The sequence below is a fragment of the Lutra lutra genome, chromosome 16 (genome assembly GCF_902655055.1).
Source record: "Lutra lutra chromosome 16, mLutLut1.2, whole genome shotgun sequence".
In the NCBI taxonomy this organism is placed as follows: Eukaryota; Metazoa; Chordata; class Mammalia; order Carnivora; family Mustelidae; genus Lutra; species Lutra lutra.
The window spans coordinates 14680160-14694557 of NC_062293.1; the positions used below are offsets into that span (position 1 = coordinate 14680160).

At 47.4% G+C, this 14398-nt stretch overlaps 1 protein-coding gene, 1 long non-coding RNA gene and 2 other non-coding genes across 4 annotated transcripts in view; 1 reads left to right on the forward strand and 3 right to left on the reverse strand.

Annotated features, from left to right (window-relative positions):
* Positions 1-90: 90 nt before the first annotated feature.
* On the reverse strand, positions 91-225 carry LOC125088263 (small nucleolar RNA SNORA76). Its single transcript, XR_007123659.1, has one exon. It is a non-coding gene; the product is annotated as a small nucleolar RNA SNORA76 (small nucleolar RNA).
* Positions 226-253: 28 nt separating this feature from the next.
* On the reverse strand, positions 254-982 carry LOC125086984 (uncharacterized). Its single transcript, XR_007123324.1, has 2 exons — positions 508-982; positions 254-339 (listed from the first exon to the last, which is right to left on the reverse strand). It is a non-coding gene; the product is annotated as an uncharacterized LOC125086984 (long non-coding RNA).
* On the reverse strand, positions 418-488 carry LOC125088249 (small nucleolar RNA SNORD104). Its single transcript, XR_007123646.1, has one exon. It is a non-coding gene; the product is annotated as a small nucleolar RNA SNORD104 (small nucleolar RNA).
* An 11212-nt stretch (positions 983-12194) lies between the features above and the next one.
* ERN1 (endoplasmic reticulum to nucleus signaling 1) overlaps positions 12195-14398 on the forward strand; it is a 77662-nt gene continuing 75458 nt past the window's right edge. Inside the window, exon 1 of the mRNA XM_047706760.1 lies at positions 12195-12421. Coding sequence (XP_047562716.1) covers positions 12368-12421 — 54 coding nt within the window. The 5' untranslated portion in view covers positions 12195-12367. The remainder of the gene's footprint in view (positions 12422-14398) is intronic.

A 14398-nucleotide genomic window follows, 5' to 3' on the forward strand; every position in this document is an offset into this window, starting at 1 on the left:
CAGGGCGCTTCATCCTCGGCTACGAGACTGAGGCTGGAGTCGTCGCAACCCCCCGCGGAAAACCTCCCAGCTCCCCGCAGCCGAGTGCCGCTCTGTAGCTCGCGGTTAAAAGGGCCGCCGGCGGGGAAACCAGGCGGCCCCAGTTATGCGCAAGCGCAGTACTCTGGCGCTGCAGCCTGACCCCCGGCGCCACGCGCAGGCGCAGCGGGGGCTCAAAGGCAGCGCGTCGCGACAAGAACACCCAACGCTGGCGCTGGCATCATATTATTTTACTGAGGAGCTGTGGGGAGAGGTCGAAGGGGAGGACAGGGAGATCCGACGCCTCGGCCCGGCCAGAACCTGCAAGAACGAGAGGGGTGGGTTAGTGGGGCTGCGTCCGCAAGCCCAGGCCCCGCCCGCCGCAACCCCGGAGGCCCGGCTCAGATTGTTGTTCGCATCACCCGTATCAGCAGTCTAACACGTGCTTTTTTTGGGAATGTCATCACTGCAGGACCCCCAGCGACCCACTCGGCTCCCGCACCAACCCGCTAGAGCCCATCACAAACACACCTCAATCTTCCAGCGTCACAGTCCCCGAAAGAATGAAGCGCAGCTTCTGGCTTCTACTTAAAGGAGCTGACAGTAGGCGGTTGGGCGGGCCTTGCCGGCAGTAACCAATAGCAAGTGAAACATCCGGTCACGTGCCGAACGTAGTCTAAGGAGCGGCTGTGCTCGTTGAGTCCTCCAGAGTGTAGAGTGGTCACATGCCAACCATAGAGATGGGAGTCAAAGAAAGACTGCCAGTCTGCATTTCTTTCTCTGTGTTGATTGCAGGCTTGTAATTAGCCCGTTTCTCTGCAGTTTACAGGAAAGTTTACAAATAGGACCCAACTGAGTCACTTGTTTGTGATGTTCTGTGCCAGGAGGTAGGCTAGGAGCTGAGCACATAAAGGTGATAATCTAACCTTGTCCTTTTTTTTGAAAGTAACCTGTTCGGTTAAGAAGAGCCTGTCTTTGGGGCTGCCTAGGTGGCTCAGTGGATTAAGCCTCTGCTTTCAGTTCAGGTTATGATCTCAGAGTCCTGGGATGGAGTCCCGCATCGAGCTCTCTGCTGGGCGGGGAGCCTGCTTCCTTCTCTTTCTCTCTCTGCTTGCCTCTCTGCCTACTTGGGGTCTCTCTCTGTCAAATAAATAAAAGTCTTAAAAAAAAAAAAAAAGAGTCTGTCTTTGAATGTAGAAGATGTGCAACCAGATCCTGACTTTGTTTTTTTTGTTTGTTTTTTTTTTTTTAAAGATTTTTATTTATTTAACAGATCACAAGTAGGCACAGAGGCAGGCAGAGAGAGAGAGGAGGAGGAGGCAGGCTCCCTGCTGAGCAGAGAGCCCGATGTGAGGCTCGATCCCAGAACCCTGGGATCATGACCTGAGCCAAAGGCAGAGGCTTTAACCACTGAGCCACCCAGGCGCCCCCCAGATCCTGACTTTGTGACGAATTTGTTGTATGAACCTCAATTGGGGATTAGGAATATCCAAAAAATTTGTTGTGAACATTAAATGAAATGATGTCAGTTGCCCAGCACATTCTGAGTGGTAAACAAATAATAGTTTTTAAAGGACTGCTGTGATGTGGAAAACTTATGTGAGGGCAGTGCTTTAATAAATGCTGAAACAGAGCTATGAGCAATCTGCTGTGGAAGCCCCAAGGACAGAATGCCCAACTTTGGGCAAGTTAAAAGTACTTCTAAGTACTGAACTCTTACTGTAACCCAGGCACCCTCTTCATTACAGGTGACCCTCGAACAAGGAAGGGAGTGAGGGAGGCGTTGGGGCACCCACCACCCAGCGGTGGAAAATTCCCGACTCTATTATGACCCCCACCACCGCCAAGGGGTGGTGCCTGGGTAGCTCAGCAGATTAAGCTCCTGATTCTTGATTTCACCTCAGGTCATGATCTCTGGGTTGTGAGATACGCCTCAGGTGGGGCTCTGGCAGGCGTGGATCCTGCTTGAGATTCTCTTCTCCCTCTGCGCCTCGCCCTGCTCCTGCACACTCTCTCCCTCTCCCTATTTCTTTCTCTCTTTAAAAAAAAAAAAAAAAATTTCAGGGGCGCCTGGGTGGCTCAGTTGGTTAAGCGACTGCCTTCAGCTCAGGTCATGATCCCAGGATCCTGGGGTCGAGCCCCACGTCAGGCTCTCTGCTCAGCGGAGAGCCTGTTTCTCCCTCTCCCTCTGCCTGGCTCTCTGTCTACTTGTGTTCTGTTTGTCAAATAAATAAATAAAATCTTTTTAAAAAATTCATAAAGAGGAAATACATTTACAGTGCTGTATGGTATCTGTTTAAAAAAAAAAAAAAAAAGCAGACCCACGCAGTTCAAACCCATGTTGTTCAAGGGTGGACTGTAATGGAGAAAAATAAGGCACTGTCCCATGAGAGCGTAATTTACCTGGAGGGAGAACAGCAACCAGTCACAATTTCTGGTTTTCTTTATTTCCTTGGGGAAATCTTTTCCTTTTTCCCTCCTAATTAAAAACAAGAAAACCATTTCAACCTGAGCTTATAGTTACATTGTACTTATTTTCATTATTTTCTACACAGTCTTTAGTTAATTTTAATTTAAATTTAGCTACAGTTTGCATTATTGCAAAGGAAGCCAATCCGAATATTCTTGTGGGTGTGCCAACAAGTTCCTTTGGGGTATGTAGATGGAGGCACAATTGCTGGGCGGTAGGGTAGGCACATTTCCAATTTTCTAGATAATAGGGAATAACTTTCAAAGTGGATGCTCTCCTTTGCACTCCCGCATTGGCCTACACCCTCACCAATTCTTAATATTGTCAGACTTTTCATATGTGAGTATACAATGGTATCTCAGTGCAGTTAAATTTTTAAAGCATTTAGTAATTTTTATACAATCATTGAGCAATCAGCTGACAATCGGGTTTTCTCTTCTGCAGTTGCTCTTTTAAATTAAACTATAAAAAATTCAACTTTATATACAGTAAAAGGTACCCATATTAAGTGTCCATTTCCCTGGGTTTTGTATGTTTGTTTTTACAAATAGATACATTTGGGGGCACCTGGGTGGCTCAGTTGGTTAAGTGTCCGCCTTCGGCTCCGTCATGATCCCAGGGTCCTGGGATTGAGCCCCACGGCTGGCTCCCTGCTCAGCATGGGGCCTGCTTCTACTTCTCCCTCTGCCTGCTGTTCCTCCTGTTTGTCAAGTAAATAAATAAAATATACTTTTTTAAAATGTCTTTAAAAAACACCAAAACCCAAAACCCAAATAGGTACATTTGTGTGACCTCCCCCATACTCAAGACACAGAAAATTCTCACTGATCCAAAATGCTTCTCTCTTGCCTCTTTGTAATCAGTGCCCCCCCGGCCCCCGCCTTCGCCTTCAATCACCAACTCAGGCAGCCACTGACCCATGTTCTGTTATTACAGAATGGTTTTGTCTGTTTTAGATTTTCTTATAAATGGATTCACGCAGTTTGTACTCTCTTGTGTCTGGCTCCTGTCCCTTAGACGAATGTTTTTGAGATTTGTCCATATTATTGTATCAGTGATCGATGCTGTTTTGTTGCGGAGTAGGATTTCATTATATGAATATGCCGCAGTTTGTTTTTCCATCCGCATGTTTACAGAATTGGGGTCGTTTCCAGTCTGGGGCTATGATGAATAAAGCTGTTATGAACATTAGTGTAGAAGTCTTTTTATGGACATTTGTTTGCATTCCTTCTAGGAATGGAATTTCTAGATCATGTGATAAGCATATATCTTTAACTTTATAAGAAACAGCCTATTTTCCAAAGTGATTACACCATTTTACACTCCCACCAGCAATGTATGAGAGGTCTGGTTATTTCAAATCCTGGTCAGCACTTGGCATTGTCACTCATTCTAATGGGGCTCATTGCGGTTTTAATTTACATTTTTCTGATGTCCAAAGATGTTGACCCTCTTTTCATATGACCATGACTATATCTATTTTTGTAACGTGTTCAGATCTTTTGCCCACTTTTAAAATTGTTTTCTTAGTAACGAGTTATATGAGTTCTTTAGATCCTTTTTCACATCTAAGTATTGGGAATATTTGCCTTTTTATTTTCCTAATAGTGTCTTTCAAAGAGGAGGCATTTTTAATTTTGATGAAATCCAATTTATCATTGATGGGTTCTAAACAAGAGAGTGACCATGTGGTGGAGTTCAAGCTCCCTGTGACATTCCACAGCCCAGATTTATAACCCCCCTCCCCCCGAGAATAACATGAGCTACTAATACGGGAATGCCTACCACAGGCAAGGCACTTGAAATATTTTAATTCTAATTCTTGGGATAGTCCTGAAAGGTAGGGAATGCTATTTCTGTTTTTTAGCTCTAAGTTCCAGAACAATCAGAACCAGGACTCAGAGAGATTAAGTAATTCGATTACATTTGCAGAAGTAACAGATGGCCAAGCACAGCTGGGATTTGAATTCATAACAATTTGATTATAAAGCTTATGCTCTTTGATCACTATTCCATTCAACCTCCTAAGGAACACCAATTTAGTCAAAACTATTCCTCGTTATCTGAGAAGGTGGAGCTCATCCAACATACAGACCTACACACCTCACTTTTGAGGAAGGCTTACTAACTTCCCACCCCAGGAACTACCCAGTGAACCAAGGGACCAGGAGCAGAAGGGATGGTGGGGAGTCCCAACTCAAAACGGTAGATGGACCCAGAAGTTATACAGAAGATCTAAGACCTGGGGCACCTGGGTGGCTCAGTGGGTTAAAGCCTCTGCCTTCTGCTCAGGTCATGGTCTCAGGGTCCTGGGATCGAGCCCCACATTGGGCTCTCTGCTCAGCAGTGAGCCTGCATCCTCCTCTCTCTCTGCCTGCCTCTTTGACTACTTGTGATCTCTGTCTGTCAAATAAATAAATAAAATATAAAAAAAAAGAAGAAGAAGAAGAAGATCTAAGACCTGAGTCCCTAGGAGAAGAGTCAAGAAGGGCACTGAGTCTGGAGGGGCCTGAGGTGAGTGTGGAACAGGGCTCCTGGGAAGCGAGAGGGACACTAGCATGTGGGGATGAAAGATGGAGAAGGGGCGCCTGGGTGGCTCAGGGGGTTAAAGCCTCTGCCTTTGGCTCAGGTCATGATCCCAGGATGCTGGGATTGAGCCCCACATCAGGCTCCCTGCTCGGTGTGGAGCCTGCCTCTCTGCCTACTTGTGATCTCTGTCCAATAAATAAAATCTTTAAAAAAATGAAAGAAAGGAAGATGGAGAAGACAGAGAACACTGTCTAGAACAATCATCCAGCCAGTGTTGTGACTTGCTCCTATGGCTACCATGGGTGTATGTGTGGAGGGAGGTAATGTGTGGAAGCCAAAAGGGACCCAAATCATCCCATTGTAACTTCCCTCAACTTTCCTCTTCTCTACCTCAACCTAACACAACCCTTGAGACCCTTCTCTCTGGTCTTAGAAGATGTGGCCTCTCATTCACTTTCTCTTTCAGGAAACACTTTAAAAGTCCTTCCACGCTTCATCCTATTCTGGGCACAAGAAATACAAATGTGAAGCAGAGTCTCTATCTTCAAGCAGCCCACAGTGTAGATGAGGGTAAAAAGAAAACCCTTACATTTTATGTACTTCATGTTCCTTTTTCAATCTCTTTCGACCAGAGTCATCTTCAGAGTGCTGGTGTAGGTGGGGAAGAGAAAAGGAGAAAGCAAACTCTGCTTTACTAAAGATCAGCTGTGGGCCACGTGTGGTCAAACCCATTGTTGAATTAGTCCTTCTAGAAATGCTAAGCCAGCATTTTAATCAGGGTTTATTGGTTTTGAATGATGAACCCAACTTGAGCTAGCTGAGGTAAATGGGGGAAGGTCTTCTGGTTCCATAGAGGAGGCATGACGGGCTGGGCAGGCCAATCTCAAGCCAAATCAAATCAGAACGTACGCTTGTCCTGAGCACCTTGACTCCATCTGTGCGTTTTTTGTCAGCTTCTTTCTTTTCTGTTGGCTTTCTACCGGATGGAGGCAGTTCCTGGGCCTCCTACCTCCTGGCTCGGCCACTAGAAAGGAAATGAGTTTCTTTTTCTGACTCTAGGTGGAGTAGGGTCAAGTGAAGGTGGCCAGATGGGTGGCTGTTTTGCTTGTGTAATACTGCATATCCAAACCATGCCATGAGTCAGAGCTAAAAACATCAGCCATTTTAGTATCTCTTGCAAGTGTGAGAGTTCACTAGTCTCAGCTGAGAAGTTCTTCAGCTCCATGTGGCGTCCGATGATGACACATAGGGGCTTGACTGGGCTGGAACATCCAAGGAGGCTCTCCCAGATGGCTGACTGCTGGGGCTGGCTGGCCGCTGGGGGCTCAGCTGGAGCTGTTAATTAGGACAACTCCAAGAAGGAGTATCCACAAAGTGAGAATTCTAAGAGGAAGGAAATGGAAGCTGCCAGGCCTCTTAAACCTGGCCTGGTAAGTCCCTGAACGTCACTTCTGGTCAAGACCAGTCCTGGAGCCCATCTAGATTCAAAGGAGGAAAAACAGCTCTATCTTTTTATTTTTAACTTTTATTTATTTACTTAATTTTTAATTTGTACTCCCCACTGGCCCATCTGGCTACCTTCCCCACCTCATCTCCCACCGGTCCCCAGTGTGGACGTCAAGCACGGGCTCACCGAGGAGTCAGCTCGGGCTTCCATGAAGCCACACAGGGTCACCCCTTCCTCCTGCCTTTGTTCTGGCCCTCCTCTTCCCCTGCCAAATCTGAAAGGACCCAGTGCAGAAACCACTTCTTCCATGAAGCCCCCACTGCACACCTCTGCCCCGCTCCTGCTCCATCCATCCCATCCCTTTCCTTCCACTGGATCCATCTCTCTCTTGAGCACCATAATTCTGTTTCTGAGTTTACTCCTGCTTTCTCAAACTTTTCACAGTCACCCTTGCATGGTGCTTATTTCGGGGCACATCCTAACACTTTTACCAGCCTGCAAACTCTGTCATATTCCCTCACGGCACTTTGTTTTCAGAAGCCCTCGGCAATATTTGCTAAAAGAATGAATGAATGAGTAGTCATCATCTGTGGAGAAGTCAGAGATGAAGTCATCTGCAAAAGGAAGCTCACTAGATTAAAACTAAGTTTGCCTTCTGCTCTGAAATCCGGTTATGTCTGTGAATGAGTTCTAGGGAGAAAGGAGAGAAAGTCAGTAAGGTCTACATATTAAGCTGTGAGAAACACAGTCAGGAAGGAGGAGAAAGAGCCAGAAAAAGGTAACACCCAGAGAGGAAAAGTTCAGAAAGAAGAACTATTAACACGTCTGAAGGGAGGCTCAGGAAAAACTAGACGAACCATGGCCACTGGGATTTCACAAGAGGAAGAATGTTTATGAGCTGCCTGAAGGAAGTTTCCAGAGAGTTCTGTGGAAATAAGCCAGACCCCAGTGGAGTAGGAGGGACTGGCCAGTGAGGAAGTGGAGGCATTTTGAGAGGACAGCCATTTTCACACTGGTGCTGAGTTGGCTCTTGGAGAACATACATTTCTAATAAACGGTGATACCATGGACGCTTCCCCATGGTGGCACACAGACTTGGTACAACTGAGTGTGAAATACGGTAGCTCACAGGCGAGTGAACAAATAATCAGTCAGGATTAGACTGGATTATCTCACAGGGCAGAACTGCCAGGAGGAAGCTCACTCTTCTCTCCCAGATGGCTGCTCTATTATTCGCATTCTTTTGCACACTCCCCCGATGAGGCTAGGAGTCTTACACATTATTTGAGGCAATGCCCCTCATCACCACACATTTGTATGCATTTCTGGTTGTTATCGGTACTCGAGGGAAACACCAAGCTGGGCTCCTAACTATGTTTACACATCACATAATGGTACCTTGTCATCACGCTGGGGGAGGAGCAAGAATAACAAGCAGCTAATGGGGGAGCGTGTCATAGTACCTGGGGTTGACCAGATGAACTCTGACGTCATGTACGTAGCTGGGTCCTAATCTAGGTCGTGCCCCTTCTAGCTACGTGTTACCCCCACCAGACTGTGGACCTTTTAACATTTCAGCGTGTCACGTGTAAAGCAGGGCAAACAACACCCACCTCTGGAACTGCTCAGGTAACGTGAGGTGACCCTACGAAGCGTGTACTCGCACATTCCCAAACAATAGCCAATAGCCAATAACCCTTCACTGTGATAACGAGGAACACTTCCCCTTTGCAACACAAGGAAGTGTGCAGTAGGTTGGATTCTGTGGTAAAGAGTTCTTCAGAGTGTCACTGTCTTTCCAGATCTGGTCATTCCGGAACAGGATGAGCCAAAGTTCTGTTTACCTAAACACACTGCTCACAGTGACAGGAGCTTTTCTTGAATTTCCCTTCAGTGGTGGAACCTGAAGGAGGTAAAGATTTCACTTGCTACCAGAGACTCTCGCCTCATTGTTTGACTTATCTCGTAACTACCCTAGACGTGCTGGAAGGTCAAATCCGTTTGGAAGCAGCAGCAGTAGCACTGACATCACAAAAAAGTCAGTCACCTCATTCTGATAAAGACACTGTTCCTTTGAGACGGTCCCGGAACTGTCAACCATGACCTCTCTTTTTGGTTTTACCAGCTTCTTTTCCTTTCAAGATTCCTTCATGAGGAAGACAAATATGATTTTCCTCATATGCAGAACTTAAGAATGAACATAGGGGAAGGGTAAGAAAAATAAAGTAAGATGAAATCAGAGAGGGAGACAAACCATAAGGGACCCTTAACTGTAGGAAATAAACGGAGGGGAGGTGAGTGGGGGGCTGGGATAACTGGGTGATGGGCATTAAAAAGGCATTTAATGTAATGAGCCCTGCGTGTTACACGCAACTGATGAATCACTGAATTCTACCTCTGAAACGAATAATACGCCATATGATCATTAAATTGATTTTTTTAAAGATTTTATTTATTTATTTGATAGAGAGAGATCACAAGCAGGCAGAGAGGCAGTCAGAGAGAAAGGAGGAAGCAGGCTCCCTGCTGAGCAGAGAGCCCGATGCGGGGCTCGATCCCAGGACCCTGAGATCATGACCTGAGCTGAAGGCAGCGGCTTAACCCACTGAGCCACCCAGGCGCCCCAATCATTAAATTGATTTTAAATTAAAAAAAAAAGTCCTTCAAAGGCAGCTACCCTCTTACTGAATAGCTATCTGCAAGCCAACCTCTTAATCATTTTTAAATGAAATTTTGGGGGCGCCTGGGTGGCTCAGTGGGTTAAAGCCTCTGCCTTCGGTTCAGGTCATGATCTCAAGGTCTTGGGATTGAGCCCCACATCCAGCTCTCTGCTCAGCGGGGAGCCTGCTTCCCCCTCTCTCTCTGCCTGTCTCTCTGCCTACTTGTGATCTCTGTCTGTCAAATAAATAAATTAAATTTAAAAAAAATAAATGAAATTTTGAAGGGTTTTAAGCAGAAATGAACAGGCTGAGTCATAATTTATCCCACCAGAGGGCGACATTTGCTAAAATAAACAAAAGGGATTAGCAGCTGCAGGAATTAACACCGGACATTATGAGAGAGCCAAGGCGGAGGCTCTTGGCTACCCTCAGTCCCCTGCGGAAACTGGAAAACATACAGGCCTCTGGGGTCCATCCCTGGAGATGCTAGTGGGGGACGAGGACAGGAAAAGGTGTCAGAAATCTGTTTTTTAAACATTCTCCAAGTTTGGGAATCACTGGTTCAGAGAGAAGTGAAAATAAGATTTTGTGAACTTACTTTCTCCCAACCCCCAGCTCCTCAGACATATTCTGGTCCTCAGACATATTCCAGACATAGTGCCGAATCCCATACACAAATTTTTCTTTCCTTGGTGAAAAGAGAGGGCTTATCTTCACAGAAAGATCATGACCTTGGCCTTGTTTAGAGCATGCTATTTAATGCAACTTCCAGAAAGGTCATTTACTGCCTGCTCATTTTCAGGTCTTTTCTACAGGTCCAATTCAAAGGCACCCTACAAAAATATTTCCATTTCTGTTTCTATTTATCAGTGATGCCAGCTTTTGCTTTATCATAAGCAAAAAGCTGTCAAAACAGTACGTAATTACGGAACAGACTTATGGGCAAGGCCATAATAAATAAAACCAGAGCTTATCATAGGAGTTGCCAGTTAAGTGGAGAAGCGCATAAAACATGGGAATTGATTAAGTGTAAGAACAGTCTAAGTGTTGTGTAAGAAATTCTGAGAAATTCTGACGATCTGTAATAGCACAGTTAAGGCCTGGGGATTTGGTCCAACTGAGTACAAGATACAAAATATACCTACCTGGCCTAGACTCCTTGGAACAGATTTCTTTTTTTTTTTTTTCTTTGTTGGATCTTTAAAGCTAATTTATGAGTCAGATGAGTCAGATTCCCTTTTGTGTTTCATCTACTGTGCTTACAGGGTCACAGTGACATTTTGAATTGTCAAAAGGCTGCCAGAGTTCCAGGCCAGAAAGTTCCCCTCCTAGACTTACACTGTTTGAGAAAAAGCACCAGAGAAGGGATGTGAAAGCAGTATTTTCTAGTCAAGCTCCTCTTTTAACTCAAACTTGTGGTCTTGCAGATCCTGTCTTCAGCTGGCAAGCGGGACAGGTAAAAAGCCCCTCCCAGTCTCTGGATTGTAGGCTCCTCCCTGGACCCGGGGCTATTCTGCCTAGGAGTGATGGACCCCCTGCTTCCACCCATCTCTCCCTCAATCCCAAACCTCTCTACACTGAAACGTGCAGATACCACTCTTTCACAGTTGCCAAGATTCATCACACTCTTAAAAATTGGTGTTAGGGGGTCACCTGGGTGGCTCAGTGGGTTAAAGTCTCTGCCTTCGGCTCAGGTCATGATCCCAGGGTTCGAGCCCCATTGGGCTCCCTGCTCGGCGCGGAACCTGCTTCCCGCCCCCCTCTCTGCCTGCCTCTCTGCCTACTTGTGATCTCTCTGTCAAATAAACAAATAAAATATTTTTTAAAAAATTGGTGTTAGGCTCTCCAGCAGTGGTAGAGATAGGTCCCTTGACTTCGATCCAGGCGTTGGGGGCTGGGAATAGGGAACTCTGTTTATGGATTTTGGCTTCCAGTGAGCATCTATCTATTTCATATTTGAATAGGGTTGATCCAGACATTTGGGCTGTCCCTTGCTACTTCTTTGCTGTTTTCTCTAGCATTGCCTACTCCTTTCCCCCAAACCCTGAAAAATCTTAGGCTGTCATGTGAGCAAGTCAGGAAAAATTAGAGAAGTTCCTATCCCTTATTTCTTTTTCTCCAAGGATATGCAAATGCGATGCTTTGAGTCTTAGTTTCTCGTGTTACAAACAATATGTCTTCTCTCTCCACTTCCATCCAAGTGGAGAGCAGCTGGGGACCCTGTGACCTGGGTGCCAGAATTTGAGTTCAGGTTGATAGGCTACAATCCTCAAATAGATCTTGTATGAGTCCTCAACATACCCACTCCCTCCAACGAGTTGTGACCCATGTCATCTCCAGCTCCACGAAGTCACATCTACGAAATGCCACATTAACACACAACGCAAGCCGCTGAAATGGATTCTTTCTTTGCTTATAATTTTTGGAGAATGCCTTGGCTGTAGTTTATTCCAAAGGGAAGAGATGGCTGTTGGACAAGATTTGAGGGGAATTCCTGAGGGCAAACGGAAGAAAGGGCCTTGGGGCTCGCTGAGAAACAGTTGGAGCACCCTAGAGCTGTGGACTTGCGCGCATGGCAGAAATGTCGTGTTTGCTGGAGTCTCTGCCAGCTGCTGACCCTGGCTCCGGAGGTCGTCCATGATTCCACCACGACGGAAAGACGAAGCGGGGTCTCTGGACAGCCGGCACCAACAGTCTCCTGGACTTTCCCCTGAGTCTTGACACAGCTGGTCTCTCCGTGGGTTTGGTGGGACCGCCTGGGGACCGCGTGGGGAAGGGGTGCATCCGCGGGGCGGGACTGCCAGCCTCCCTCAGCCATCGGCAAAGCTCCCTGCTTCAAACGCTCAGCGCCCCTAGACGCCGGACACCCAGGTCTGGTCCTTCTCTGGGGGAGCCGCGGCCGCGGGACTCCCCGAAGGCAGGAGGCCAGCGCCGCCCCGGTCCTGCCCCTCCAGAACAGCCCCGCCCCAGGCTCCGCCTTCGGGCCCGGTCCCCGCCCAGTTTCGGGGCCGCCCCTCGGTCGGCCCCGCCCCCGCCCCGCCCCGACCGGAAGAAGCGCCGGCACCCGGCGCTTATAGGGCTGGGCATGGGGGTGCCGCCACCGCCTAGTCAGTTCTGCGTCCGCTGAAGTCCGGCCGCCGCGGCGCTGTTGTCGCGGCGCCCCCGCCCCGTCCTCAGCCCGCCCGCCCGCACCGCCCCCCGGAGCCGGCCGGCCGGGCCGGGAGCCAGGCCCGAGTCCTCGCCATGCCGGTCCGGCTGCTGCTGGTGCTGCTGGCGCTGCTGCTGCCTGGCCCCGGGGTGAGTGACCCGGAGAACGTGGGGTGGGGGACAGCGCGGGGCGGACTGGGGTCCGAGCCGGGATCGCGGCGGTAGTGGCGGCCCGGGCTCCCGAGCGCCCCAGCGGAGGCTCGGGCAGGACGTAGGAGACGGCGCCGGGCGGGGAGCGAGCACCTCGGGACCGGCCTGAGTGGCGGCCGCGGTCGGCCGGGCCGAGGCTCACGCCACCCGAGGGGCCTCGCCGGCCAGCGCGGCTGTCACGGGCAGCGTCTCCCGGGGCCCCGTGCGCTCCCGCACAACTTTGCGTCGTCCCGGCGGCACCTTGGGGCCTCTCGAAGGCGCTTGGAAGGCGGCCCCACCTGCCAGACCCTTCCCACAGGTGGGCGCCGGCTCTGTCTGGAGGTGGCCGCGGGGCAAGGATAGAAGGGGCCCTATAATCGAGGGGGAGGGGAATGTCTTGCGCTTATAATCCTTGTTTGAACTTTTAAAAATTCGAGAACTTCGGGAAACGAATGCCCTTGGGAGCGGGTAAGCATTTTTACCTGCGAGTATGATTCTGCTTACCTGCCTTGCAGGTTTCTAAGTGTGCAGAGGCAGGAGGCATCCTTTTGGACACCAAGACTTCGTTAAGCAAGTTAAGCTGTGGGATTTACACTCTTTTTAAAGATCCCATGTGAGACAGCGGTGAAGCCTCTTCAAAACTTTAAATGGAGACTGTCTCCTCATGTCAGAGCACTGTGGAGCGGTCCGAAGGGTCTTTTCATCTTTTCCCGGAGAGAAATGGCTGGATTACATTTATTTAACTATTTTAAGACCTTCACTCGGGCTGTAGATTTGGGCCCCGTGGCCGGGGAGGACATTTTGTGGACAGACTTGGCTTTTTTCCTTCTAGTTGAAAAAAAACCCAAATTAGTAGTTTAAAAAAAAAAAAAAAAAAAAAAACACCTCATTGTTCAGGATGTGGGTATGGTACATTGGTTCAGGTTCTTGTTTAATGACTTCCACTATGTACCTTTTAATATGGTATATCATGTACCAGGTGTCCAGGTGGAGAATTGACGTGTGTGTATCTGAGTGCCACAGTGTGAAGTCTTCAGAGGTCATGCATGTTTGGTAAAAATCTGTGCTCTTGGAGTAACAAGACCTTGAAAATAGATGAAGTAAAATATAAGATCACCTTTTTCAAATTTGGGGGTGTTTTAAGGGGAAAATTTGTATACATTTCATGATAGAACTCATGTAAGTTTTTTTTTTTTTTTAAAGATTGTATTTATTTTAGAGAGAGAACACAAGCGGGGGCGGGGGGGGGGGGGAAGGTGGGGGAGCCGAGGGAGAGGGAAAAACAAACTCTGGGCTGAGCAGGAAGCCCCACTGGGGTTTGATCCCAGGACCTTGGAATCATAGCCTGAGCCCAAGGCAGATGCTTAACAGACTGAGCCACCCCGGTGCCCCAAGTTTTTCTTCTAATTAAAAAAAAGAATCCACTTTTACAACTAGGGTCACATTTGAATGTGAACACTTCACCCTGGATTGCTTAACTGTTCCTTGGCATTTGTTCATGTGACATAATGATCAAACAAATGATATGGAAATTGATCATTTCCTATCAGGGTCTAGGTATATATGGGTTTTTTTTTGCCACATCTTTCCATTGGCTGTTATTTTGCAGGATTCTAGTATTTTAGTTATTCAGTAACGTAGAGCCAAAAATAACTATTTAGCTTTAGTTGGGACTATAGTTTCAGTTTGTGTAAATATTTCCAAATTGTATTTAGAAATCCAAACTTCTAAGTTCATGGTACAATATTCCAGACCCTTATCAAAAAGTTAAATTTTAGTGTAACTGCTTTGTAAGTAAAATGTCAGAATTTTACTCCCGGAATTATCTACCGGTAAAAATTTTGATCCCCAAACATAGAATTATTATTTTAAATTTTAAATGGAACCCATTGCAGAGCTTGCAGTTAAACTAGGCAGGAGTGATATCCCGCAAAACCT